The sequence below is a fragment of the Telmatherina bonti genome (genome assembly GCF_933228915.1).
Source record: "Telmatherina bonti genome assembly, chromosome: 3".
Classification (NCBI taxonomy): Eukaryota; Metazoa; Chordata; class Actinopteri; order Atheriniformes; family Telmatherinidae; genus Telmatherina; species Telmatherina bonti.
Window position 1 is genome coordinate 35,149,373 of NC_136621.1, and position 25,622 is coordinate 35,174,994.

Here is a 25,622-nt window from a genome sequence, read left to right on the forward strand (position 1 = left end):
AGTAGACTTATAATAAAAACAAATTAAATTAATTAAAACGCTTTCAAAACACACTGGCTACGAAGTTAATGTCTTTATATTAGAAAATGGTACATTGGATTACAAAAAGAAAACCTTAATGTGATATTAAACGTTTGCAGGGACAAAAGCACTTTGTTTATTAGTAAACTTCAGCATCCAAATGGGATTCATGAGCATTATTTACTGAGACGTGTTTATTTACATAGATTACTGTGAGACAGCTCCTCTTCATCAGCCCAAAGGGATGAGCTCTTTGTGTTGGGAGCTCAGAGGGGGGCATGCGCAGTGCACGGTGCGCTGGGAAAATAAAGTACTCATGTCCCTTCTTGGTATCCTACCGGCTCTTCCTTAGCTGGCATGACTTGTCCCGTCTGGAGAGTATTATTCTCTCCATTTGGTAAAAAGTAACTTCATCCTGCGCACTGGAAGAACCGGTTTCTGGTCTGCGTTTGGATCTCTGGGACCTGTTGATCGTCTGCTGGCGCTGCAATGGAGGTGAGACGCAGCTCTGCGCACCTTCTGCTGTCCGTCTGGTCGTCATAGTAATGGACTTGATGCGAGTGAGAATGAAGGGAGAAAAAAAAATACAATGCCAGAATGGCTCTTAGATCGCATGTTTCATGGTTAGATATTCGTAAATGTAACTGTAAAGTGTCAGTAGTCCATTTTTTTTTTTTTTTTTTTTTTTTTTTGTATTTGGAAGCTGCCAGCATTGCTCTAAAATGAACTTATAGATTTCATTAAGCTGCCGTGAAGGGCATATATCCCTGGTGCCCATCAATGGTTCCTAATTAGATTTCAGATGAGATGTTGTCATTTCCAGGCCATCGTTTTTTTGCAAATCAAATCATGTCACTTGTATCATGCTTTGAAGCTCTACAGGCTTCCCCCTTTAGTCAGAATGGTCAGCAGGCCGTGTGTCGCAGTTAATTACCATCAGTGACTGATAAAGCCTTTTGGAGAAGACTTAAATCCTGTTAAAGAGCATTAGGTGACAAGCAAAGCGCTTGCAAACAAGCATGGCACAGGCCCCTGGAGGAGAAAACTGGGGGGGTAAAATGATACATGCTCCTGAGCAGATGTAAAATAATGACTTGTGTATTAGTTTTTATGTTGGGGGGGGGGGGGGGGGGGGGGGTAATAGAAGGTTTGCTTTCTTTGTGACACAATATACTTTAAAAAAAAAAAAAAAAAAAAAAACATATTTTGCCAATATATTGTTGGCAGTTCATCTCTTTCCATCATCTTCATGTTGCAGGAGTTAAACAAAGAAATATAACTCTTAACTGAGGCATCGGGAAGACAAAAATATATTTGAGGATCGTGTCAGGCAGTGATGGAGATCATGGGTAAGTGCCTTCACTGTCTTCAAGATGCAGAAGCAAAACATTCCAGTAACCTCAGTAACACGCTGCCCTCCACCAGCATCCGAGGTTTAGCGTTCAGGTGTCAAACGTGCTTGCTCCACCAGGACAAGATGGTGTAGTTACATGTGCAGGTGGCGACGGACTCACACTCTTGTCAAAACTTTGTGGTGAGGAGTTTAGAGGGGTTTAGCCTTCTGCCACATGCAATTACTGCAGTTGTGGCTTGGGCTCATTAGCCGCTACTCTGCTAAATGAGTGAGGACAACAGCACCAGATGCCGCTTTTGCACTGTAGTTTATAACAGAAAACAGAAATGTTTCTTCAGTTGCTCTAATTGGGTCAAATGTTAGACAAAATGCTAAAGAAATTAAAAATAATAACACAGATCTATTTAAATAAAAAATAATTTACATTGGAGCAACTTTGGTTTACTTGTCTTTAGCTTGCCAGGCAATTAAAAGCGTACTGCTTGTAGCATGGTCATGTTTAATACTTACTAGTTTAACTTTCCCACTTCTAAAGTGTTGACATTGCATAGCTTAGCATCAAGGTTCTGGCTTCGTGTCAGGGTCACCCCAGCAGCAGCAGCAACTTGTGAAAATGAATGCAAAGCCAAAGCGGAGAGAATCCGGCTGCTGAATGTCACAGATCACATACAATTTCTCTGCAGATGCACAGTGTGCTTTGGAGGCTGTGGAGAGGCTTCAAGCCAAACTGAAGGAGAGGGGGGAGGCCCCCACTCAGGAGAAACTAACCCTGCTAAAGACTGTCCTGCAGAGCCCCCTGTTCCTTCATATACTCAGCTTGCAGCAAACCCAGCGGAAGCCCTCGGCGAAGGTATAGCACAAGCGTTGGTGTGTGGGTGTTTGCAAGATATTGACTGATGGTGAAGGAGCTGGAATCATTCCTAAAATACTGAATGTAGGAACCAAACTGGATGAGTAATCAGCTTACCTAAGCTTACCACTAAAGCTCTATGATAGAGTGGGAGTGACTGGGGGGGGTTGCTTTATACCACGATAAGGAGTCAGCAAAAATCATCAGTTGTATTGTCACAAGTTATGATCCGATGTGCAGTTTAAGTGCAGCATGTGCTTCTTTTTAGAGCCCTGACGCAAAGATCAGCCATAATGTTTCAAACTCCTGTCCATCACTGTGTTGGACGCCATCGCGCCACCACAGACCATGAAGCAAGGACCTGTGATGGTGGATTGTTGATCCTTTTTTGTCCTTTAGGTTACATAGTGGGGACTTAATGGATCAGCTTTGGTCTGATGATTCCCAAAGATTGGGGGGGGGTGGGGATTATTGGGAGGCTTTTAGCACTCAAAGTTTCAACCTAATCACAATACGCACAACCACGATACCAACAACTCCCAACTAGGGAGTGTAAAAGTCACCTGAAGAGGTTGTGGTGCATTTTATCTACCTTCTGACATCATATGAAACCCTGACTATACTGAACATTTTGTAATTTAACTATAAAAGTAAAAACAAATCAGTTAATAAACTTTTTTCCTTACTATGTTCCCAGTCCAGCTACAGTTTTTGTTCCAACATCCCAGTACATAAAGATCATAGATGTTCCCATACAATGTCAACTTGTGAGGACTTTCTTTACCAGAGAAAGGAAGGGATATTGTGATGTGCTCATTTGAAGATATTTACGATGCTGGGAGCACATTTGTTAAAGAGATTAGTGGTAATTTTTTTTGCTGTCCTGGACCTCAAATATGGTCAGCACTGCTTCAGTTCAAGTCTCTTCATTTATACGGGACCGGTTTACAATAAATCAAGTCAAGTTCATTACTATAGCACCTATCAATACAATCAAGTTGCTCAAAGTGCTTAAAACCTAATAAAAAATGACAAAAAGCAATGATTGAAATTAATAACATAGTAAATATCAAATCAAGGAAAATAGCAACTATAAGTAATAACGATGAACAATGAAACAAATTCTGCAATTTAGTCATACTCCACCTGAAATCAGAGACAAAGAGAAAAGGTGAAACTTCACAAGTGGAATTGTAAAACAGATGTGGAGCAGCAATAGAAAAAGCTCAATCGCCGCTCAGTTCTCATCTAGATCTGCAAACGTTTAGGAGAAGTTGGATGGTTGACCACAGTGATCTTGCAGGGGTGTGAATGTTCAGATCTGTTAAACAAGGTGGAGCTTATCCGTGTAGAACTTTATAAGTCAGCAACCCTAAAATCAGTAAACAAATGAACAAGAAGCAATCGAATGGATGGCGAGACAGAGTCATGTGTTCTTGCTTTTTTTTATTCCACTTAAAAAGACGAGCTGTAGAGATCCAAACATTCTGGCCCACCTGAAACAAACTGTCCAAACCAGTTTACAAGGACGAGATGTCAAAGTCATTGAGATGGAGGTATGGCTGCACTTTGACAATCACCCTAACCTGCATAAAAGTGGCTTTTGCAACTGCAATGCCAGTTTAGGTGGCTTAATGGTTATAAAGATCTACAGCTTACATGTTTATTATCGTCACATTTCCCATCATGTCATGTGAACACTGCCTGACAATATGCCACCAACTCACAATTTATTGCCATAGCAACCAAGGATTGTAATAACCCTCCTATTGTGTACAAAGGGGCAAACATGCATATGGCATGTTTTTTGGTGAGACTTAGCAGAAGGCTTTTCTGTGATGAGGGTGCATTATCCAGGCCTGAAGAACTGGTACTGACACAAGTCCTTGGTCTGCAGCCATTTGGATATGAAGGGGGTGGGGGGGTGGGGGGGTGTTCATGCTAAACCAATGATCCACATATTAAAGCTGGGGTAGGCAATGTTGGGGAGCTAGCAAGATGTGAAAGTGGTGCCCTGTCTTGGCTCCTCCCCCTCTGGTTTTGCTCCTTGAGTGATCCGAAGTTTTTTTCTTACCTCCGCCAATGAGGTTATGTTTTTACGCCGTTTAACTGTTTGTGTTCAAGATAACTCAAAAAGTTATGAACAGATTTTCATTAAATTTTCAGGAGTTGTTGGAAATGTGAAAAGGAAGAACTGATTTAATGTTGGTAGTGATCCGGATCACCGTTTGGATCCAGGATGTTTTTAAAGGCCGTTTCAGAGGTTTTTGCTCTCTGAGTGCTTTTCTAGTTTTCAGATTTTTCCACCAACGATTTTCTCTTTCCCAGCTGTGTAGTGGGAGGAGACGAATAAATGGAGCCAACTCAGGGAAATCCTTCCTGCATTTTCTCAGCCATGAAGAAGCTTACGAAATATCAGAAATAAGCAACTTCAATTCGGCCCGAACGTTCAATTGGTCAGAATTTTTACAGATTTATAGTAAACTGAGGGGTCTAACTATATTTCTTATTTTCATTATTACAAAATTTGTAGACTGTTATCAGGACAAGGAACCAGTTCACACAGAGTAAAGAAAAATGTCTCTGAACAACATTGCCTACCTCAGCTTTAAGTCACAAGATCTTTAACGTTATTAACTTCACCTGTGTGTGTGGTTTTAGGTGGTTTTAATTCTTTACTTGATCATTAGGTCATTCCATTAAAAAATATACACTATACACACATATCAACATCCTACACAGAGCTACAGCAAGAGGTAGAACCATCAGGATCTCTCTATTTGTGTTTGTGATTGTTGACAGTGTTGTGTTGCAAAACTGTAACGCAGCAGAACGTCTGACAATGACTGTTGCTTTTATAAGTTCATAAATTCATTCATTCAAAGGTTCACAGTCTGCACTTTGAATAGTTTTACAGAATGAAAAGCTACTGTAGTTACCCATTTTGCTCAGTGAAGTCATTATCAGTTTTTTCTATAATTATCAACGATCCCAACTTGTTTTATGAGAAATCTGTGCAGAAATACTAATAACTGCAAAGGGTTTGAAAACACGTTTGTTCAGCTGCATGTGTGGGACATTTATGGAACCATTTAGTATTTTAATGCACCTGTTAGTGTTAAGTATCATATCTTGGTAACTGCCCTATGTAGTGCACAGCAATAAGATAACCCACAGCCTCCACACTCAAGCATTATTAGATTAGCAATGTTGCATGAGCCTGCAGCCATTAAGCATCTTTGCATTCCTGTAAACATGGCGCTGGACAATGCCTAAGGGTCTGGATTTTTCAAAACACTTTGACATAGGTTTTATTTATTAGAAATTTGGTTTCATTTTAAAGTACCACATTGTCTTGATTTATAAAGCACATTAAAAACAACAACTACGCTGCTGTACAATAAAATTTAGATCAAGTAGAATAGAGTAACAAAAAAGAATAAATTAAAGCTGTAGACCAAAATTAAAACCAAATTTATAAAAGGGAAACTGACATGGGCTTGTTTTATTTTTATTTTCACAACATGGATGATGTAAAGGCAAATCAAACTCATGTGAGGTTGCTTGTTAGATTTCCGGGAAGCAACATTTATGCAGTTCTGCTGATTGTGCAGAAGAAGTCTCAGACTTCTCCATGTTCTCCATCTTTTACATTTCTCTCAATTACTCCATCACCTTCGCCCCATTCACAACAGACTGCACGTCTCCATTTTTCACTTCTCATTTGGTCTCTTTCCTCGTCTCTTCATCTCCTCCTCCCACGTCCTTTCAACCTGTTTCTCTTCTCTTGTATCCATCAACCCCTCCCCCCATCTGTGTCTGTCCTTCTCACCCTGTCCAGCTCCCTGCAACACTCCATTTTTATTATCTTCTTCCAGTTTCCCAGTGCATTCAATTTATTATTTATTCTGCTCCCTTTATCTGAGCAGGGGAAGGGCATTTCCAAGTCTCTATCCATGAACTGCGGCCCATGCCAGGACTTGCCTCTTGGTGTGAAGATGCTGAGCCATAGTGACTCGTATACATGGGCCATGGAGAACCGAAGACCCAGCAAGACCATCCAGAGGGATGGCAGCATCACCTCTCTAAGCTCACAGGAGCTGTCCCTCACAGACTTCTACCCAGACCAGCCCACTCACATTGAGTCTCAAGTATGTGAAAAAGAAAGTTATGTACTTTTGACAGCTTTTGTCTTGAACCCACTAAATATTTTGTCTTTAAGTCATGTAATGGTGCCCATTAACAATTGAAATGTCACAATTCCCATGCATGTTTAATGCAGTTAAAATCAAGCCTGGCTGGCTATTATCGAAGAAGTTCTTCATTAGAGTTTATCAAGCTGGCATTCTACATGTGATTTGATGATTTATTTGTTGTAGTACTGCACCCCTCCTCGAATCTCCCGCACCATGTCTATGGGGAGAAACCTTTCTGCTATTGCACATGAGGTACAGTAAACTTACCATCTCATGGATTAATTAATAAAAGTGTTTTTATGGATAGAATTTGGATCTAACTTCAGGATTTGTTCTCTTTTGTCTCAAACTATTTTGATATTCTATCTCCTGCCTTTTTTCCGTTTCCCTTCCATTTGCCACGTTAGAAGCGTCATGTGGAGATAATAGAGCTGATCAATGATGGGAAAGGACTTGGCTTTGGTATCGTTGGAGGAAGGAGTACAGGCGTCATGGTCAAGACCATTCTTCCTGGAGGAGCAGCCGGCAGGGTAATTCTGGGAATTAGTCAGAGGCAACCACCTTCTAAAAAGTATCAAGAAATGTTGGATGTCTTAGAACATGCCATTGGCACAAATGGCTAGGATTAAGTAATACATCTTGAATTATGCTGTCAAAATGGCTTTTCACAGGATAATCGCCTATGCAGCGGAGATCAGATCCTGCGCATTGGAGACACAGATTTAGCAGGCATGAACAGCGAACAGGTGGCTCAGGTGAGACATCACTTTTACAACAAAAGTAGAGGAGGAGATATCAGTCCATCCATCCATCCTTCCGTCCTTCCATCCATCCATCCATCCATCCTTCCATCCATCCATCCATCCATCCATCCATCCATTCATCCAATCATCCATCCATCCTTCCGTCCTTCCATCCATCCATCCATCCATCCTTCCATCCATCCATCCATCCATCCATCCATTCATCCAATCATCCATCCATCCATCCATCCATCCATCCATCCATCCATTCATTTATTCATTCACTCATTCATCATCCATCCATCCATTCTTTATACCTGCTTATGTCAATCCAGGGTTACAGGAGCAACTGGAGCATTTCCCAGCATTTACTAAGCCGATATTTCTCCATCCAAGTCTCTGAGACCCCACATACTTAAATTTTTTTAGATGTTTCTGTACGTTAACACACCTGACAGACATTAGCAGGCTTGCAAACAACTAGAAGACGTAATATGAATCAGGTGTGCTGGAGTTGGAAAGATCTCAAACACCCAGGACAGGGTATTCCCGAGGACCAGGATTGAGAAAAACGGTATTAAGCGAGAAGGTGGAGGACATGTAAACTAGGCTAATGCTTTTTTTTTCTCCACTAGTCTCTGTGATGAATTATGCGTTAAGAAACTCGTGAATAAACAACAGCTTACTCTCACATAAAGTAGTTGTCATTTCCCGTCTCTGTGTAACTACATCTCAATAGAACTTGTGAAGAATACTTCAATGATTGTAACTTTCCTGTGTTTCAACCAAAACAAAAGAACAAAAGGACAACTTGAGTTTTTTTTTTTTTTTACCTTTTTAGTGTAGTTACTTCAAATTAAATACTGAAGGCTATGTTCAGAACTCTTCTTCCTAATCTTTAGGAAAACAGACTCTTAAAACTGTGCTGCTAACAAGCTAGGCTAATCTTGTCTTGCCTAGCTTAGCTGTGGAACTTAGGTTAGATTTGGATACTTAAATTTCTATAACAACAAAACAAATTTTAGGCAAACTCTGTAAAGCATAAAGACAGAGTTATGTGGCATTATCCTGCTCTAAATAGAAGAATTTTGTTGCGGAAGGTTTCCTGACATTCCTTAGGGAGGGATTCAACTGTTTATTCACAGAGTAGAATACAACACAGCTCATGTCTTTTCTGGAAAGGTGGCTACCAACAGGTTTTAAATGCATCTACACTCCCACACAAATGTGTTTCATCTGTTCTGACCACCTGGCCCAGGTGCTGCGAAATGCTGGTACCAAGGTGAAGTTGCTAATTGCAAGGGATGTTACCAAGGAAAATCACTTTTCCTCTCCTGTCCTCAACCAGTACAGCTCGGATGGCAAGGTCTGTGCATTTGTGTGTGTGCATTCATTCTATAAATCATATCAAATGTGTATTAGAACATTCTCTGATTCCTAAGATATATATATATATTTTCCCCCCGTCCAGCTCAACGACTCAAACAATGACTATGAGTTCAGTATGCAGTTTACCAAAAACAGCCGAGGTTTGGGATTTACCATCTCTAGCTATGTGGGAGACCTAAACTCAGGTATGCAACTGACTAGTTCCAGTTTGTTGAAAATAAACTATCAGAAGATATTTTTAACGATGGGGCCACGTTGGGTTTTGTTGGACTCTGCTCAGTCTACAGTGCTGGTGTGATGGTAAAAAGCATAGTGGACGGCAGCACTGTTAGTCAAGATGGACGCATGCACGTCGGCGACATAATCCTGTCTGTAAGTCATGCTGAAAGCACAACAAATTGCTTTTTTATTTCATTATGCTTGCCAAAAATTTTGTATCTTAAAATCTCAAAAAAAAAGTATTAACTAAATTATTTTTATTTCAATTTTACCACCAATAGACTTATTATCTCTTGTTTTTGTTTATACTTTCCTTCCTGATCGGTATTTACAACTTATCTTTTTTTTCTTGCGTATTGTAAGGAACATGAATCTCCATGAAACACTCCACACACCGCCTCCACCCTTCTCTGACATTTGCCTCTTCCCACAGGTAGATGGAGTGAGTCTTCAGGGCTGCAGTGAACAGCGTGCCTTGGAAGTGCTCAGGAGGACAGGTCCCCTGGTCAGACTGAGGCTGCTGAGAAAAGCTGTTTGTCTGAGTCACATCCTGCCTGCGGTTCCTCCTCTGCAGCCCCTACGACACTCCCACAGTTTCCACGCAGGAAATCCATACAAAGTTGGCCTCACCAAGATTCAAGAGACAGGTGCTTTACATTTAAAGGCAAAAGAAGTTTGAAAAAAAAAAAAGCTAAACGAATAGGAAGCATGTTGGTGGTTTGAAGTGCTGCATCCTTCATCCTTCATTCTTCGTGATAAGTCTGGACAGATGAAATTTTCTGGTATCAGTTCATAAAAGTAAAACAGATTTATTTTTTTTCTGCTTGTTTGTTTCTTTGAACCAGTTATGAACTTTTCTACTTCTTGCATGCTGACTTTTCCCCAGTTCTTGCTGGGAAAAATATTTTCTTTTGTCGAATAGTGTGTATGTGCGTACATCCATGTGGATCCGTGCATGTGTGTTCAAACGTGTTCTTCCGTCTCCCAGGAATTTGTTCTCTGCGTGAAATCTCCCGGCGAGCGGCATATGCCAGCAGACGACCCCGACACGATTCCAGAGACGGTAAGCTCCTCTTCCCATGGTGCACAGCAGTGTAGAACTGGATCATGGGCCTTAGTCTGATATGCTGATTGGGATCACGGAACAGCGATGTGCCAGTGAACCATGCTCTTTGATGGGACTCTATTTATAGTTTTGTGCAATCATGTGTTTATGCAACTCATTCAGCTCATTCCAGATGATTTGTCTCTAACCCTGCCTGCATATATGGCTTTATTTAGACAAGAATTTCTGGGTGTGATTAGAGAGCACAGCCAAATAAGCCCTGATTGCTGTGAGGCTTTAATAGATGAATGAGAAAACATCACTTTGCCAAGAAATCACAAGATGTTGGAAGTGAATTTGCAAGCCTGTTTACTTGTGGTGTGTGTGTGCATGGGTGTTTATGCCTGCTAAGTGGTTGTGTTTTGATGCTCTGCTTTGCCACAAGGAAAAATGTTGTGATTTTCTATATAATAAAATCAAGGGATTTTTCTGTTTTTTCATCCTTTCCTTGTTTTATTCTTTATTACGGGATTTCTGTCTGTGCTTATTTTAACATCTGGGGATTCAAACAATTTGAATTGCAATGCATGTGTCTGTTTCTATAATTGCATACATGTTGTGTGAGGATAATTTTCTACATGTTTTTTTTAAATTTTTTTTTATTTTAAAAGGTGTAAAACTGAATGCAGCTGAGGAGGAAAACCTGAGGAAGAGGTGGCAGCTTGCAGTTGGACCCAGATATGAAGTGACTGTATGTGTCTGTAATGAAGATAGATGCTCAGTTTAGCACAGAATTAATGAATTTACTTTTAATTCTGTGTAATATTGCATGTGATTTTTAGGAAAAGTACTTATTTTAGAGACTAATGCCTTCCTAGTATGAATCTTGTACCAGTTAAACTTCCTTCTTTTCCTCATTTCCTAAGATTTGCTTCATTCTGCTTCATCTGTATTAAGGTGTGTCAGCTGGAGCGATTCAGTGAGACAAGCGGTCTGGGCATCAGCCTGGAGGCTCGGGCAGGACATCATTATCTGTGTTCCATCTTACCCGAGGGGCCCGTTGGCCAAAGCGGCAAGATCTTTATCGGAGATCAGATATTAGAGGTAAATCCTGATACTTTCCCCTCTTGTAGCCAATGGATCTATTCCATAATAGATTAAAAAAGATGAGTTAAACCTCTTGAAGGTGGGAAATTTCAATATAATTTGCATGAAAAATGCCCCATATTATATATGATTCAAAAGTTTAAACATTTAATCCAATCCCAAACTAAACTAGCTTTGTTTAAAAGCACTTTACAACAATCACACTAGATAAAAATGCTGCGAGAAATTTCAAATGAAAGCTACAATTAAGTCAAAACAGTTAAATTTAACACTGTAATTCAACAGAAAAACATTCATGACCTTAGTTCAGTGAGTTAAAAGATCATACTGCATCATGTTTACGTTGGTTCAGAAGAAATACATGGAACATACATTTATTCATTCATTTATTTTATTCATTTATTCATTATTCATCTATTTATTCAATTATTTCATTTATGGTTGGCAAAGGACAGTCAAGAAAACTGTCAATGCAACTTTTTGAAAAGTTCTCTGAGAAGTAATAAGAAAAGAAAAGTAAAAACTTGGTAAAATGATTACCAGAAAAAATAAAAACCGAGGCTTGGATTTATTTATTTATTTTTTATTATTATTAATTAGGATAAAATGAATGAATTAGAAAATATATATAAATATGAAACAGTATGTGAATATTGAGAATTACAAATATGCATGATAGCTTTGATTTATGTTGTTTCTCAGTCTGTCGTTTGTCCATTTCATATTAAATTCAATATAAAAAAATAAGTAAATAAAAAAATAGATAATCAACTTGTCTTTCATTATTCATTTAGAAATCTGAAACTCTAAACTTTAGTTTTTTTCAGATTTAAAAAAAGAATTACAAACAAGCTGATTTTTTCGTTCATAAATTCACATTTTGAATTAGATATCCAAGTAACAAATAATACATGGGCTTGTTTCTTTCTCTTTTCTCCTTTTTCAAGTGCATAAAATTGTGAATAAGTAAATAAATAGTCTTTTTATGTCTGTATATTAATACTCACCAAGGCAGTTTTACATAAAATGTGTGGGTTTCGGTTAACCATAACATCTTGTGAACTACGTTCTTTATCAAAAAGTTTCCTAACCTTTGTTATGACCCTTTTCTGTGGGTGGAGATGCATAGTTGTTAAAGTTTTGAAATTAAACTGAATTGTCTCCAAAATGTTTTTATTTATTATCTTAATTTAACCAAGTACCTCAATGAGATCAAGGATGTTTTCTACATCCTTGCTAAGCTAGCCGCAGCGGATGTTTGACAAGAACATAAACACAATTCAGGAAACTTTATTTAAGGATTCAAGGAACTTTATTGTCATATCAGCTCACATTCACATGTCAGAGATACGAAACTGGAACGGAGTAGCTGAGAGAAGGAAATACAAATATATACTAAAAACTATATAAAAGTATAAATAGAAATAGTAGATAAATAAGTAGAAATATTAGCTAAATAAAAATAGAAATATAAAATAAACACAATTAAAAATGTACACTGAATACAAATGTAGGCTACATGTGCATGAGGTAGTATACATATATAACTAAGAAATATATGAAAAACCTTAATAAAAGATAAAATTACAAAATTAAAATCTCAAGTTACATGCATACTGTACATAGGTTAGATAATAAGGGAAAAAATCATTTAATGTCTGTTTTATAAGTACAGTAGATATGCAGAATGATGTGTCATGTATGCCCTCGGCAGGTGAACGGGGTCCCCCTTATTGGAGTGACTCATAAGGAGGTGGTCAGCATCCTGAAGGGGCTCCCGCTGTGTGTGTGCCTTGTGTGCTCTCGCATCGTGCCCCCGTCGGTTCTTGACAGTGATGAGGAAGATGATGACGGTGTCCATCTCAGCATGAAAGAGCTGCTGGCTGAATTCAATGACAAGGTGAAAACATAACCTGAAAGACAGATGAACGGGGGAGGGGGGGCTGAAGCATTAGTTCATAACTCTTTTACACTTAATCAGCATTTTAAGTGACATTAAAAATTGCACTGATGTGCTCTTTTGTCTGCTTCCTCCTATCTCATCTGTCTGCTTGTCCCAGCTGGACCAGGGCTGCGTTATCCCCTGTCCTACGGCTGAGGACATAACCAAGCGTGGCGTGCCCCCCATGTCACCTCCTCTGGCCATGTGGGAGAAGGAGGCTCAAGTGGTGGAGCTGGAGAAAGGCGAGTCGGGACTGGGCTTCAGCATCCTGGATTACCAGGTCAGAGACTACAAACAGAACAGATTGGTAAAGGGTGCAGCCTCAGTAGACAAAGTAAAAATAAGGAAAATTGAGAATGTGTTTTGCAGGAAGAACGATTGAATTCGAGTATATTTTTGCACAAAACTGCTGACAATAGAAAATGTCAATGTATGCTCAATAATTCAAATTCAATCACCTTTTTGTCTGTTTTGGAACAAAAATCAGCATTAATGATTTTCATCTACAGCATAATAATTGCAGGGGGTTTCCCTTTTAGGAAACAGACCCATCTTATTTCTATGTGTTTGTAATCCTTTATATTGTCTTGTTTACCATCCATGTAAAGTTTAAGCAACCCATTCTCTGTAACATTATTTTAGGATCCAGAAGATGCATCTAAAACAGTCCTGATAATCAGGTCCTTGGTACCCGGGGGTGTGGCAGATCAAGATGGTCGCCTGTTACCTGGCGACCGACTGATGTTTGTTAATGAAACTGACCTAGAAGGCTCCAGCCTGGATTACGCTGTGCATGTACTAAAATCCACTGGCTACGGTCTTGTCCGCATTGGTGTTGCCAAACCGCTTCCAGTAAGTAAGAAGAAACAGATGCAAAGTTTTAAAATGTAATCATTGTATTAGCTCTGTGTTTAGCAAAAAGATTAAGTTTATCATCTTTTGGGATTCCCTTAACTGCCTATCAAGCTTAAACTTCATTGGCACAAATGGATATTTATAAAGAGTTCCGGCTCTTTCCATTTGAAGGATTTACTATATCAGGAAATAGTAATAATGGAATCACCTCATAAGTTTTGTGCACACAACTCCAGATAAACACAACATGCTGTATCCTTATTTGATGAAAATGAAACCCAAATATAAGTCTAGTGTGTGATAAACTGAACACATCCCATGACTGTAAAGCTTGTAGAACCACAGCATTAAAATCATTGAACAGTTTTCTGCATGTTTAATCTCACAGAGCTGTGGGAATTTTTTTTCATTCTGGTGTTTTGATGGTTCCACCGCATCATCACACTCACTTAGAAGACCTTGATTCTTTTACTTTTTCATTACTTTGTTGCAGATTTGCTGCTCTGCTTGGGATTATTGTTCAGTTATATTATTATATCACAACATTTGTATCTGACTACAAGTTTCCCATTTTCTGTGGCTGCAAAAGAAGCCCAAACCATGACCCCTACCTCCACTGTGCTTAACACCTGAGGTGTTTGTGCGGATGTTTCCCTCTTGGTTTTTAGCAAACATGCTGTGTATTATGGCCAAACATCTCTTTTTATTTTCATTTGTCCAAATGACATTATTCTAGAAATCTTGTGGTTATTTTCAGTGCAACCTTGCAAACCCTAGCCATGCTGCCATGTTGTTTATACGGTTGGCGACTCTTCCACATAAGACAAAACTTGCTTGATGTTTTGTTTTTCTGATCGTACTGTCAGATATACTTACAAATACTGAAGATCAATGAAGTGAATTTGTTCATCAGCACCTGGCGACTTTTTTCCCTTTTTAATTTGCATAGCAGCAGTAACAGTTTGTCACACATCACTTCTACGTTTTGGTTTAGTTGTTGCATTATCAACAAGAAACATAATTATATTCCCAAATGATGTGCTATATAATTACTTAAATATATATTTTCCCTGAGAAAGTATTGTATTTCTCCTCCTTTTTGTTGTGGATTGTGGCTTAGTAACAAGGAACAGACTCCAGTTACAGGCCTTCTGCATTTTTAATGCAGCTGAGAGATGAACACAATCCTGGACCACACTACAGATGGAGAGAGGACAGAGGAGTGCAGGGTGTCTAATTTACAGTCACCTTCTGTAGCCAGTTTGCTTCAGTACGAATTTTACTCACGTTTGAAGTTTTGCTCTTTTAAAGTTTTTCCTGTTTTTTTTTTTGGTTATTTTTTTTGTGTGTTTTTATGTCCAACACTCTTCAACTTTGGAATATTGTAATCCTCAGCTAGAACTGTGCGGCGGCTTGACGCCCATCTCAGAGAGGAGCACCCGGGCTTCATGCGATGACACTGACAGCCACACTCAGATTAGCCTGCTAGCTGAACCAGCGGAGGCTAATATCAACACAACTTGGAACTCTGAAGATAAGAGCGTCAACCCGCTGTGTTACATGGTACGTCATAGAATTAGCACAAATATTTACACAGTTGGAAATATCGTATTTTCACCTCACTAGTTTCCTTATTTTGGATTGAAATTCACATAATCCTGGCTCAAAGTAGAGTACTCTTTGTTAATACATATACATATCTACATACATACATACACACACACACACACACACACACACACACACATATATATATATGTATACACACACACATACATGTACATATATATATATATATATATATATATATATATATATATATATATATATACATGTATGTGTGTGCATACATATACATATGTGTGTGTGTGTGTGTGTGTGTGTGTATGTATATGTATGTAACAAAGAGTACTCTACTTTGAGCCTCTAAGCTTTACTGAGCTCTACTTTTTTCTGCTTCTGCATTTATTTTATTTTATTTTATTTTATTTCTTTTAGACAGCTTCTCCAGAGGATATATCAGGAAGGAATTAAATTGTCCTAATTTACATGTATAAAGGGTTCTTGAAATGTAGAAGAATCTCTACTTTATTTTGCTCAATCATCATTGAAAATTGTTATTACTTTTATTTGCATTGTTTTTGTCTCAGCGGGAGATGTCTGTTCTGTAACAGTTGCACTAACACTGCAGTAGTCTGGACCGTGCTGCCTGTCACGGAGGAAGCTTTCCTCATTATCATGCAAACCTGAGATTCTCTGGGTAGCCATTTTAGCTGCTCCAAAGAAGATTACTGTGTCAAGGCCTGTTCATGTTCTATAGTGGACACTTAAGAGCTGGTTGTATCACTATCACACGGTCAGGTATAGCGAAAGTGCTTGGTGTCAAAGACTGGCGTGGTTGCTTTAACTCACTCCTATCGCGGCAACCTTGTGAACTTGCTTTTAATAATTTGCCAGTGATTTCCTAGCAGTGGAAATAGCTGCTGCTTGGACATATAAAACACTCAATTTCTCATAAATTCTTCTCATCAAAGACATACTTGTTGCAAAGAAAGCTTCAGAACATCAGTCCTTTTTTATTTCCAGGAAAAGTTGAAAGATCTCGTTTTTGCCCTTTTTCTTTGTAAAGTGCCTGAGGGGATATAGGAAGTCTACTTTTGTCCATGTTTTACATTTTAGTGTTATTCCAAAGGCTTTCACCGTAGTAGTGTTTCTCAACCTTAAGGGAGGGCCCTCCTTGGGGGACATAAAGCCACAGATGACCAGGCGAAAAATGTGAAGAGACCTTTTATTGGATTCTGAAAGGTGGCATCCCAGACAAAGGTTTGAGAGCAAATATCCTAGAGAATTTCTAGTTTTCTCATCTTATTTGTAGCCACACAAGAATAATTTCTGCAATGACAGCTTTGGGAACTGCCAGACTGTCTCAAAGCTGCATTGTGCTGATAAGTATTTTTATTTTCTCTTTTTCACAGTTACACGTTTTTTGTTTTTTTTTATTTGTTGTGTCTCTTGATTGCTGAGATCGCCTCTTTGATACAGTGTGAATCATCAGCAATAGTTATATCATGTGCTGATTGAATAGCCTTTATCATTTCTACAGTTCTCGTAGGATGATTTATTTTAGATATTTATTTTAGTAACTTGTTAATTTTACACACGCTTCAGCTTGGCAGCGGCTCAGGGTGATATTTTATTATTTTAAAACTGTTGCTTAGATTTCCATGAAAGTTGTTGCAAGTTTGTCCATAGAAGATACATTATCACATTTTCGATGATAGTCATAATATTCCTACAGCAACTCTTGCATCAGCTTCAACTGTACCTTGAAGTTAATCTGCAGTTTGTTATCGTGGAAACTTAATATGATGAACAGTGTGAAACATTTTCCAAAACAAAGAATGAAATGCTAACGTGACTCTCAAAAATTTGCTTAAACTTTAGATTCGAAAGAAGTACAAATAAAAAATATTAAACATCAAAACAAGTTATTTTTTCAAAAAGTGTGCTTTTTTGGTTTACATTAAAGCTGCCATACAAATAAAGTCAGCCTTAATTGTATAGCTCCAAATCAATTCAAGTCAATGTGTTTTGGTTCTTTTTAAAATTATGCAGACAACAGCTGTAAAAAACATCACTGAAGACACATGTTGTATCACGTCTTGTTTTAACAGCTTCCTTTACAAGTTGAGGAGACTTTTAGTTTTGTTTGTTTGGGCTGAAATTTAGTCTGCATCAGTTTCCTTTGTTTTATGTTGTTTCTTAATGTAATGTCAGTGAGTGGCAGGACATTTTTCACCCAGTCGTTTGCCTTTCTGAGGCGTGCTGCATGCTGTAATTTTAGGAGAATGTGGTTTGGCATCATATTGCTGAGTTTATAAGTTCCTCTGAAAAACATCCTTTAAATTGCAGCATATTGCTTTCAAATCTATATTTAATGTCCAGAATTAATGGCGCCTTCACATATGTCACTGTTATGTGTCATATTTGCACTAATATGTCCTCACATGTCAACTTTTGAACCATGCTCTGATAACAAGATGAACGGTCCTTTTCATGTTTAGCCCTGAAGACATAGTGTCCACGAATTTTAAAAAAATGACAAGTCATTTTTGATTTGATCAGACGGTTTTCTGCTAATCTTCAGTTCAGTTTTGAATTGTTTCTAAAGCAGCGTTGCAAAAGGACCATAAGGCTACTGCTTTTCGGTATTGATTTGCAACTTTTTTGCTCTCTAAATTCTAAAATAATTGTTAGAGTCATATAAAAGTTGTGCTTATTTTGTATGTTTTTGTACATAACATTATAAAGGAACCATATTTTGTTGTAATAAGTAATGTGCTATTTATCCTGCTATGGAAAATTTTGCTAGGTTTTGTATAGTTTTAATAATATTTTTGCCTTTATATGTTATAGTTAAATTGACTATTTTAGGCTCCTATTAACGTCCTGCATTCGGACCATGAAGAGAGAGTGCGCTGCGGAGTGCACATGTTCAGTGGTTTTGTAAATGGAGCAGGACGAGGAGCTACAGTTTTTCTGACCGTAAAAAGAACAAAATAATTTTGATATCTTTTTTTGTTAAAGTAGTTGCTGTAGTTTTGTGGACGCAACACATACGTTTTTGTTTTTGTTTTGTTTTTTTATTATTGCTTGTTTAACAAACAGAGATCATTTTTGTATCAGTTTGCTTTGTTTTGTCAAGAGTCAGAAACTTCACGTCCTTCAAGAGTGGCCAGAACAGGTTCTATTATGTTTAAGTTACGTTGCCACGACAACAATATTCACCTGAAGATGTCGAACTGTTTCCCCAGTCATGCTGCTGTCATGTTGCTGGTAAACAGCTGTATAAACCTATATCTTGTCAGTAAATTTAGTATAATTGCAAGTTTTAAACAAGTTGAAATTTGACTTTCATTACCTTTTTTTTTCTTTAATAAATTAGACACTGATTTTGGGACAAGAGCATGGTCCTGCTCAACGCACTAATGTGCTACACACCATCACTCTAACTGTCTCATGCATTGTTGTCTCATTCTCAGGAAAACCAGCTGCGTCATCGCTTTGTCATCATGGAGGATGACAGTAAGCAGCAAGCCCCACCCCTGCCCCCTCGCACAAGCTTTGAGAGGACAATCACTGTTGTCCGGGGCAACCGTAGCCTTGGTATGTTCTCCGTCTTTCTCATGGCGATGGTGTCTTGGTGTGTGTACGTTGCAGGCATGGCGATAATAACACTAATAGGAGGCGGTGATGACGACTGCCCTGAAGAGGAGTGGTGACATGATGTGTTCCTCATACCTGAGGAAGGAGATTATCACAGTGTGAATGTGCATGCGTGCATGTGCACTGTATGTGTCTGTTTTCTGGATGAGAAACTAATGAATGCACGAGTGGTTAAAGTTATATAAAAGTATATCTGTAAGTCAGATTTAAACCCAAGGGTATATTATATGTTAAGTTTTATGTTGATTCATTTATTTATTTATTTTTTGTACTCCAGTGATGAGACTGCTTTGTCTTAACTGCAAGTCAAATGTTTGGCTGCTGAAACATGGCAGGATAACAACAGGGTGCCGGGAGATCCTGCACTTTTATCTGAAGGCACTATGCAAAGCATAAAGAAACAAACTCATTTGTATGCTGGAAACAGGCTATAAGGCAGCACACCACTTGCGTGCGTGTGTGTGTGTGTCTGTGAGAAAGACAGCGAAGGACCGAAAGAGAGTTTGAAATTATGTAAATGTTTGTGGTAGAGAAAATCAAGGTCACAGTATCACTGCATTCTTTGCGTCTTATCTGTTTGAAACTGTTTCTGTCCCCTTGCTGTGGTGTAAAATGAAGCAAGGTCTTCTGGAAATTTCTGTGTGGAGGATGTGCAGATTTGGATTGTTTCTGATTTCTTTTTCAAGTTTTAAGATATTAGGCGTGCAAAAGTTTGGGCACCCTAGATAAAAAAAAAATTGTCACTTTGACTAACACTTCAGTAAATCATTTGTTTGCTTGACAATTTTTTGGAAGAGAATAACAGAAGCGTATTGCATTCACTTGAAAAAAAAAAAAGCTCTGTTTTTTCTGAATTAAGGACAAAGGCCGAAATTCTTTTTAAAAAATAGTGATTTTTTTTCTGAATTAACGCTGTTGTAGCTATTTTCGAAGCCCATTCAACATGCCCCATATTGTTTAGTTTAATTCACTTTTACTTTGTTTTGGGATTGAGACATTTGGGAATCACTTTAAAAATTGTATGTTGATAGGATCATTGTTAGTTTGTCCGCTTTGCGAAAACACCTGTGGACTTTGCGCTTGTTCAGATGTAAAACCCCTTCTGATATTCTGGACATGGCCACATATCATCAATATCAGTCAGTTAGATCCAGAATGCTCCATGGATATAAGCTGATGCATATGAAATTACGTACATTAATTCAGAAAAACAAAGCTTCTTCTTTTTTTTTTTTTTTTTTAAATGAATGCAATAGGCTTCCGTAGAGAATTTTATCAAATTGAGCTAAAAAAAAAAAAAAAAAAAAAAACCTAAACAATGAACAGCAGCTAATAATCTTTTAAGTCTTGGGTGATTTTTATTCAGCTCTTTCTGTGGAAACATCTGGTTTTGTGAGGTTTTCCAGCAGTCATGAATACCTTGCCCTTTTGAGTATCCACAGATTTTCAATGAAGTTAATGTTGAGGGACTAAAGAAGCTGCAGCAGAAGCTCCAGCTTTCGCCTGTGGACTCTGAAGGATCTGTATCTTAAACCTCACATTTTATCTTTAGCTTTTAAACAGATGCTTGTGTTCAGAATTCCCCTAGTTTGCCTGAATCTCTTCTTCCCACGAGTGGGAAAATGTTCCCTATGACATGTAATATACCAAGTCTTCAGCTTGATCTACGTATATGCAGCCCTTCATTTAGTCATTCCATGCATTTAGTTGCAATCTGTTGTTTATACCACTAGGTGTCAGTATATATCTTATTTTGTCGGAGCTGTCACTAGGCGCACAAATATTTTTAAAGTGCACCTCTAATTTTTTTTACAGTTTGATAATAATAATGCATTTTAGTTACATAGCTCTTTCGTAGTGCTCCTTTACACAATAAAAGACAAGTTAAAATCAGGCTAAAAATACAGCCAGAACATAGAGAAAAACAGAGAAAAAAAAGAAATAATTATAAGAATATTGTTGGTCCTGAGGATGAGCATTAAAGGAGCAGATGACACATGAATAGATGTAGGGGTGCCGCATGTCTTTTCAGTATAGGAGGGAGGCTGGATGCTTTATCTGTTGAAGAAACCTTTTTCTATAACTTTCAGCCCCTTCGAAGAACAGCTCTTTTAAATATTCATAGTGACAGAAATTTTGAATTGGATGCCCAAACTTTTGTTAATCATTCTAGCAGAATCCCACTGTGTATACATAGTGCTTAAATAACAACAAAGTAGACTTCCATTTCTGATAAAGTTCCCTATGTAACAAGCTATTAACATTAGTGTACGTTTCTGCTCAGTTTTGTCAATGGGACACGTTTACTGTTGGTTTGTACAAGAGACTGTGGACGACTTCAGAGTAGCTTCATGGAAAAAGGACTGAAGGATAAATATATGGTATTTTTTTCTTGCCTTGCTCATCTAAAACATGACAGCAATAAGCCTACATTGTCCTGATTTATTCTTGAATTGTGTTGTCATTTTCTTATTCAAAAACTGAAATATTATTTTTAGCAGAATTTGTAATAGTATCTGAATTTGACTAAGTGTTGTAGTTCTTCAGCACCTTCTGGATTTTGAACAAAAAAATCTGCGTATTTTTTTCAAAGTGTTGTCTTTGAAATGTGTCTCCTGTTAGTCCTGTAAGTGGCAGTGGTTTTGTCTCCAGCTGATTGTATTCCAGGCACTATGATTGTATTGTAATTTGAATGTTAAAATCAACAAACAATAAACTATTTATTTGACCAAAAATAAGCACAAAGTCATTTCTTTGACCAGCTTCAAATTCTATACGACCATAGTGTTGTGGATGTGCGTTGGTAGATAGCAGTGTTGTTTGCCAGCACCATAGATCAGACTATCCTAATTTGTCATAGCGTTCCCTCTTTGCAGTGTGTAGGTGCGTGCACGTGGCGTGTATGTACATGGGATGCCCGATTTACATCCTTCTGCCTGTTTGAATTAACGAAGTGTCGTAATCCACCTAGTGTCCAAATTGATCTAGCTAAAGTCAGTGTTTGTGCAACTGGCATGTGTTTCCCTTCAAGTCACCTGTGTCCTCTGCCCTGTATGGGTGAGAGTGTGTGTAATTCGGTCAATGCACCGTATGTGAGTGTGACCACAGAGGTTGATGGCGTGCAAATGTCAAGCATGTGCGGCCATGTCTGTGTGATAATCCGCCTTGTGTCTGTCTCGATTATGCTGATTATTGCCACCGTCAGGTGTTTGTTTGGGCGACCGTCTCCCTGCTTGGCATGCAATCAAAGCAGTCTTAGCCAGTCCTTGATTCACCTGTGCTTGTGTGTGTTTGTGTGTGTGTGTTTCTTTGTGTGTTTGTGCATGTTGGCAGGCATGTCGGTGAGTGCTATCAAGGATGGCTCAGGCATACTGGTGCGGAGCGTGGTCCAGGGGGGTTCTGTTTGCCAGGATGGCAGGCTGGGGGTGGGGGACATCATCCTGGCCATCAACGGAGAAGCAACCTCCAACCTGACCAGCGCCCAGGCCAGGGCTATGCTCCGCAGACACTCTGTTTCAGGGCCAGAGATGAGGTGAGGAGACATAACAATATGTGGAGAGCTCTGTTCAAAAAGGACAATCTAAAGCAAAAAAAAAAAAAAAAAAAAAAAAAAAAGGGGAAGTCACTTTCTCTCTAACTTATGCAGTCATTAAAGACAACAATGTTTTCCTATTTTAGCTGAAATTCTTAAATAACAGGAACAATACAAACATCTGGGTTGATAAAGGGTTAAAAAAAAAAAAAAGAGTATAAATGAAACCTGTTTCATAAAATTTCAGACATAATTACGTTATTCATAACTACTTCTGTTCTCGTACCTACATATCAGCTGGTTGCAATACTGCTCCATGAATCTACAACTCACCTGTGACTTCCAAAACCATCTTCAAATGTCCTACTTTCCAGGTACGCAGTGCCAATGTTTTTACACAAGAGTTTTGGTGGTGAAAACAATGAGCTCCTCGATGACTACAGTACTAAAACTCATATGAAGATAGATGAGCGTGATGAGAAGATACTGGCAGCTGAGAGAACTTGATAACAAAAATGGCTCTTAAAGCCTGTGTAAACTTTGCAAAGACAAATGCATTGATGGCATTGAAATTTTTGGCCAGCATCATTCTGAAGGCAGGCGTCTAGTAATCTGCCTGCAGAAGGGACTAACACAGCAAAGGCATTCAGCAGAAACCTTCCACATAGTGACTGAAGAAATGTCGTTTATTAAAATTATTCAACATTGAAGTAATCCCAATGAATCCCACATATAACACATGGCATGTGCAGTCACACTTATTGTATTTTGATGCATCTTTTTAAGTTATGCCTGATTGAGTTGCTAATAATTAGGACAGATAGAAACATTTGAAATAAGTTGGTTTAATAAGGAAATAAGTTATAATGACGGGCTGCACGGTGGCGCAGTGGTTAGCACTGTGGCCTCACAGCAAGGTTCGCTGGTTCGATCCTTGGCTGGTTTGGTCAGTGGCCTTTCTGTGTGGAGTTTGCATGTTCTCCCCGTGTATACGTGGGTTCTCTCTGGGTACTCCGGCTTCCTCCCACCATCAAAAGACATGCATGTTAGGTTAATTGGTCACTCTGAATTGCCCCTAGGAGTGAGTGTGAGCATGAGTGTGGTTGTTCGTCTCTCTGTGTGTGGCCCTGCGATGGACTGGCGAGCTGTCCAGGGTGTACCCTGCCTGTCGCCCAAAGCCAGCTGGGATAGGCTCCAGCTTCCCCGCGACCCTGAATTGGAATAAGCGGTTCGGAAAATGAATGAATGAATGAAGTTATAATGACTTGAACGAATGGATAACAACATGGTTGGCTGGTTTCGTTTCAGACTATCAAACATCTTTTTCCTTGTTTTAGTCATGCACCGCATACAATGTGTACAGCCACCTGCTAGACTGGTTCATTTGCTCCAAGTTAACATGCAAATTTTCTTTGTAGCCTCAAAGATCACTGCAAATTTGCTTTACAATAATGAAAATAGATCCCCCTGCATGCCACCAACTAACTTTAATCACCATTTAAAACTATAATTACATATTTCTCTGCCATTTAATAATGAATAAATCTTTTACATCAATTAAAAGCTGCTATATTATTTAAAATGAAAGAAGTTAAAGTCAGACAATTAGTTTATTTCCGTGTATGGCAGAAAAACAAATACACTAACAAATAAAGTTGTCACATTTTGGCTTGTGGACCATTGTTATGTTACAGGAACACAGCTTGCTCGGAGATTTCAGCAGAGCAGAGCCTTCATTAGTACTTCTGTTCATCTTTTACTGTGACAAGACTAATTATCTGCTATGAAATCAAGGCCTCTGATGTTGGACTTTAAGACCTCGCACACTCCGACAGATGTTTTCACTTATTCCAGCTAATTAGAGCTCTGCTCAAGTTGAAGTTAAGCAGAGCCGCCACAAATGAACCATTAAAAGGAAGGTGTAACCAGCCAACCATAACACAGGGATACTCTTGGATCAAATATCTGTCAAGCTGCATGTGCACACTGTTCTCAGAACAGGTCATACTAAAAGCACCTGTGAGTGTCAACGGTATTGGCTTCCAATGGCGCAGAGAAGTCAGTCAACCAAATAGAAACCAAATAGTAATGGACCAATTCATTTAGAGATATTCTTATTCCCAGTTTTTAAAACTGCACAGACCTGGCACAAAAAGTAAGGAAATTTTGTGTTTGGTGGATTATTTCTTCATTAAAACAATACTTCTTGGCAGTAACACCTATACCTTTGGAAAGCCTTTTTCTTCCCATAATACATTGTCGAAAAATCTTTATTTAATCTTTCGTTTTTGTTAACAAGTTTTGTTTTTATTTTTTATTTTTTCATATTCTTGCCATCCTGCTGCAGTACTTTAATGTTCTGTCTAAAGCACTTTTAATTACCTTGTACATGAAATAAACTTGGGGCTGCACAGTGACATAGTGGTTAGCACTGTGGCCTCACAGCAAGAAGGTCGCTGGTTTGACCCTCAGCCGGGGCAGGGTTTGGACAGTGGCCTTTTCTTTGTGGAGTTTGCTTGGGTTCTCCGTCTTCCTCTCACCGTCCAAAGACATGAATTTTAGGTTGATTGGTTACTCTAAATTGCTCCTTGGAGTGAGTGTGAGCGTGAGTGGTTGTTTGTCTCTGTGTGGCCGTGCGATGGACTGGCAAGCTGTCCAGGGTGTACCCCGCCTTTCGTCCAAAGACTGCTGGGATAGGCTCCAGCTTCCCCGTGACCCTTCATCGGACAAGGCGAATAGGATAATGAATGAATGAATGAGATAAACTTGCCTTACAAATTAAATTTGAGGAACGAGTTACATAGTTGAGTGTGTCGGATAAAGCAAAATGGTTTGCTGTTGAGCTTCCTGTAGACCACAGCAAAGTGTGACAGGAGCTACTTTCCTCTGCCTCTTACCTCCACTCTCCTCATCAACAACAGAAACTGTGTAAAATTATGTTATACTTTCTATACTACTTATTGCCCCTTTAAAATTGCCAGTGTGTTGTGTTTCTTCAGACTTTAAACAAAACTCAGTTGCAAAATCTTCTTTGAAGAAAAAATCAGTAGAGAAGATGTGGCAGGTTTTGCATCCTTCAACAAATACATTTTGCTAAAAGAAATTAGCAAGTTTTCCATCGATAAGAATAATTGGTAAGACTG

The 25,622-nt window shown here is 38.7% G+C and overlaps 1 protein-coding gene across 1 annotated transcript in view; it reads left to right on the plus strand.

Annotated features, from left to right (window-relative positions):
* Positions 1–1,357: 1,357 nt before the first annotated feature.
* The window catches only part of LOC306774002 (multiple PDZ domain protein-like), a gene marked incomplete at both ends in the record, with an annotated part of 62,937 nt that continues 38,672 nt past the window's right edge, over positions 1,358–25,622 (plus strand). The window contains 19 exons of the mRNA XM_079263969.1: positions 1,358–1,370; positions 2,059–2,225; positions 6,155–6,376; positions 6,605–6,673; positions 6,829–6,951; positions 7,093–7,176; positions 8,423–8,530; positions 8,636–8,738; positions 8,834–8,925; positions 9,206–9,419; positions 9,761–9,835; positions 10,489–10,568; positions 10,775–10,921; positions 12,639–12,824; positions 12,985–13,146; positions 13,509–13,718; positions 15,117–15,284; positions 18,764–18,887; positions 22,281–22,479. Of these exons, the coding sequence (XP_079120095.1) occupies positions 1,358–1,370; positions 2,059–2,225; positions 6,155–6,376; positions 6,605–6,673; positions 6,829–6,951; positions 7,093–7,176; positions 8,423–8,530; positions 8,636–8,738; positions 8,834–8,925; positions 9,206–9,419; positions 9,761–9,835; positions 10,489–10,568; positions 10,775–10,921; positions 12,639–12,824; positions 12,985–13,146; positions 13,509–13,718; positions 15,117–15,284; positions 18,764–18,887; positions 22,281–22,479 (2,546 nt within the window). The remainder of the gene's footprint in view (positions 1,371–2,058; positions 2,226–6,154; positions 6,377–6,604; positions 6,674–6,828; positions 6,952–7,092; positions 7,177–8,422; positions 8,531–8,635; positions 8,739–8,833; positions 8,926–9,205; positions 9,420–9,760; positions 9,836–10,488; positions 10,569–10,774; positions 10,922–12,638; positions 12,825–12,984; positions 13,147–13,508; positions 13,719–15,116; positions 15,285–18,763; positions 18,888–22,280; positions 22,480–25,622) is intronic.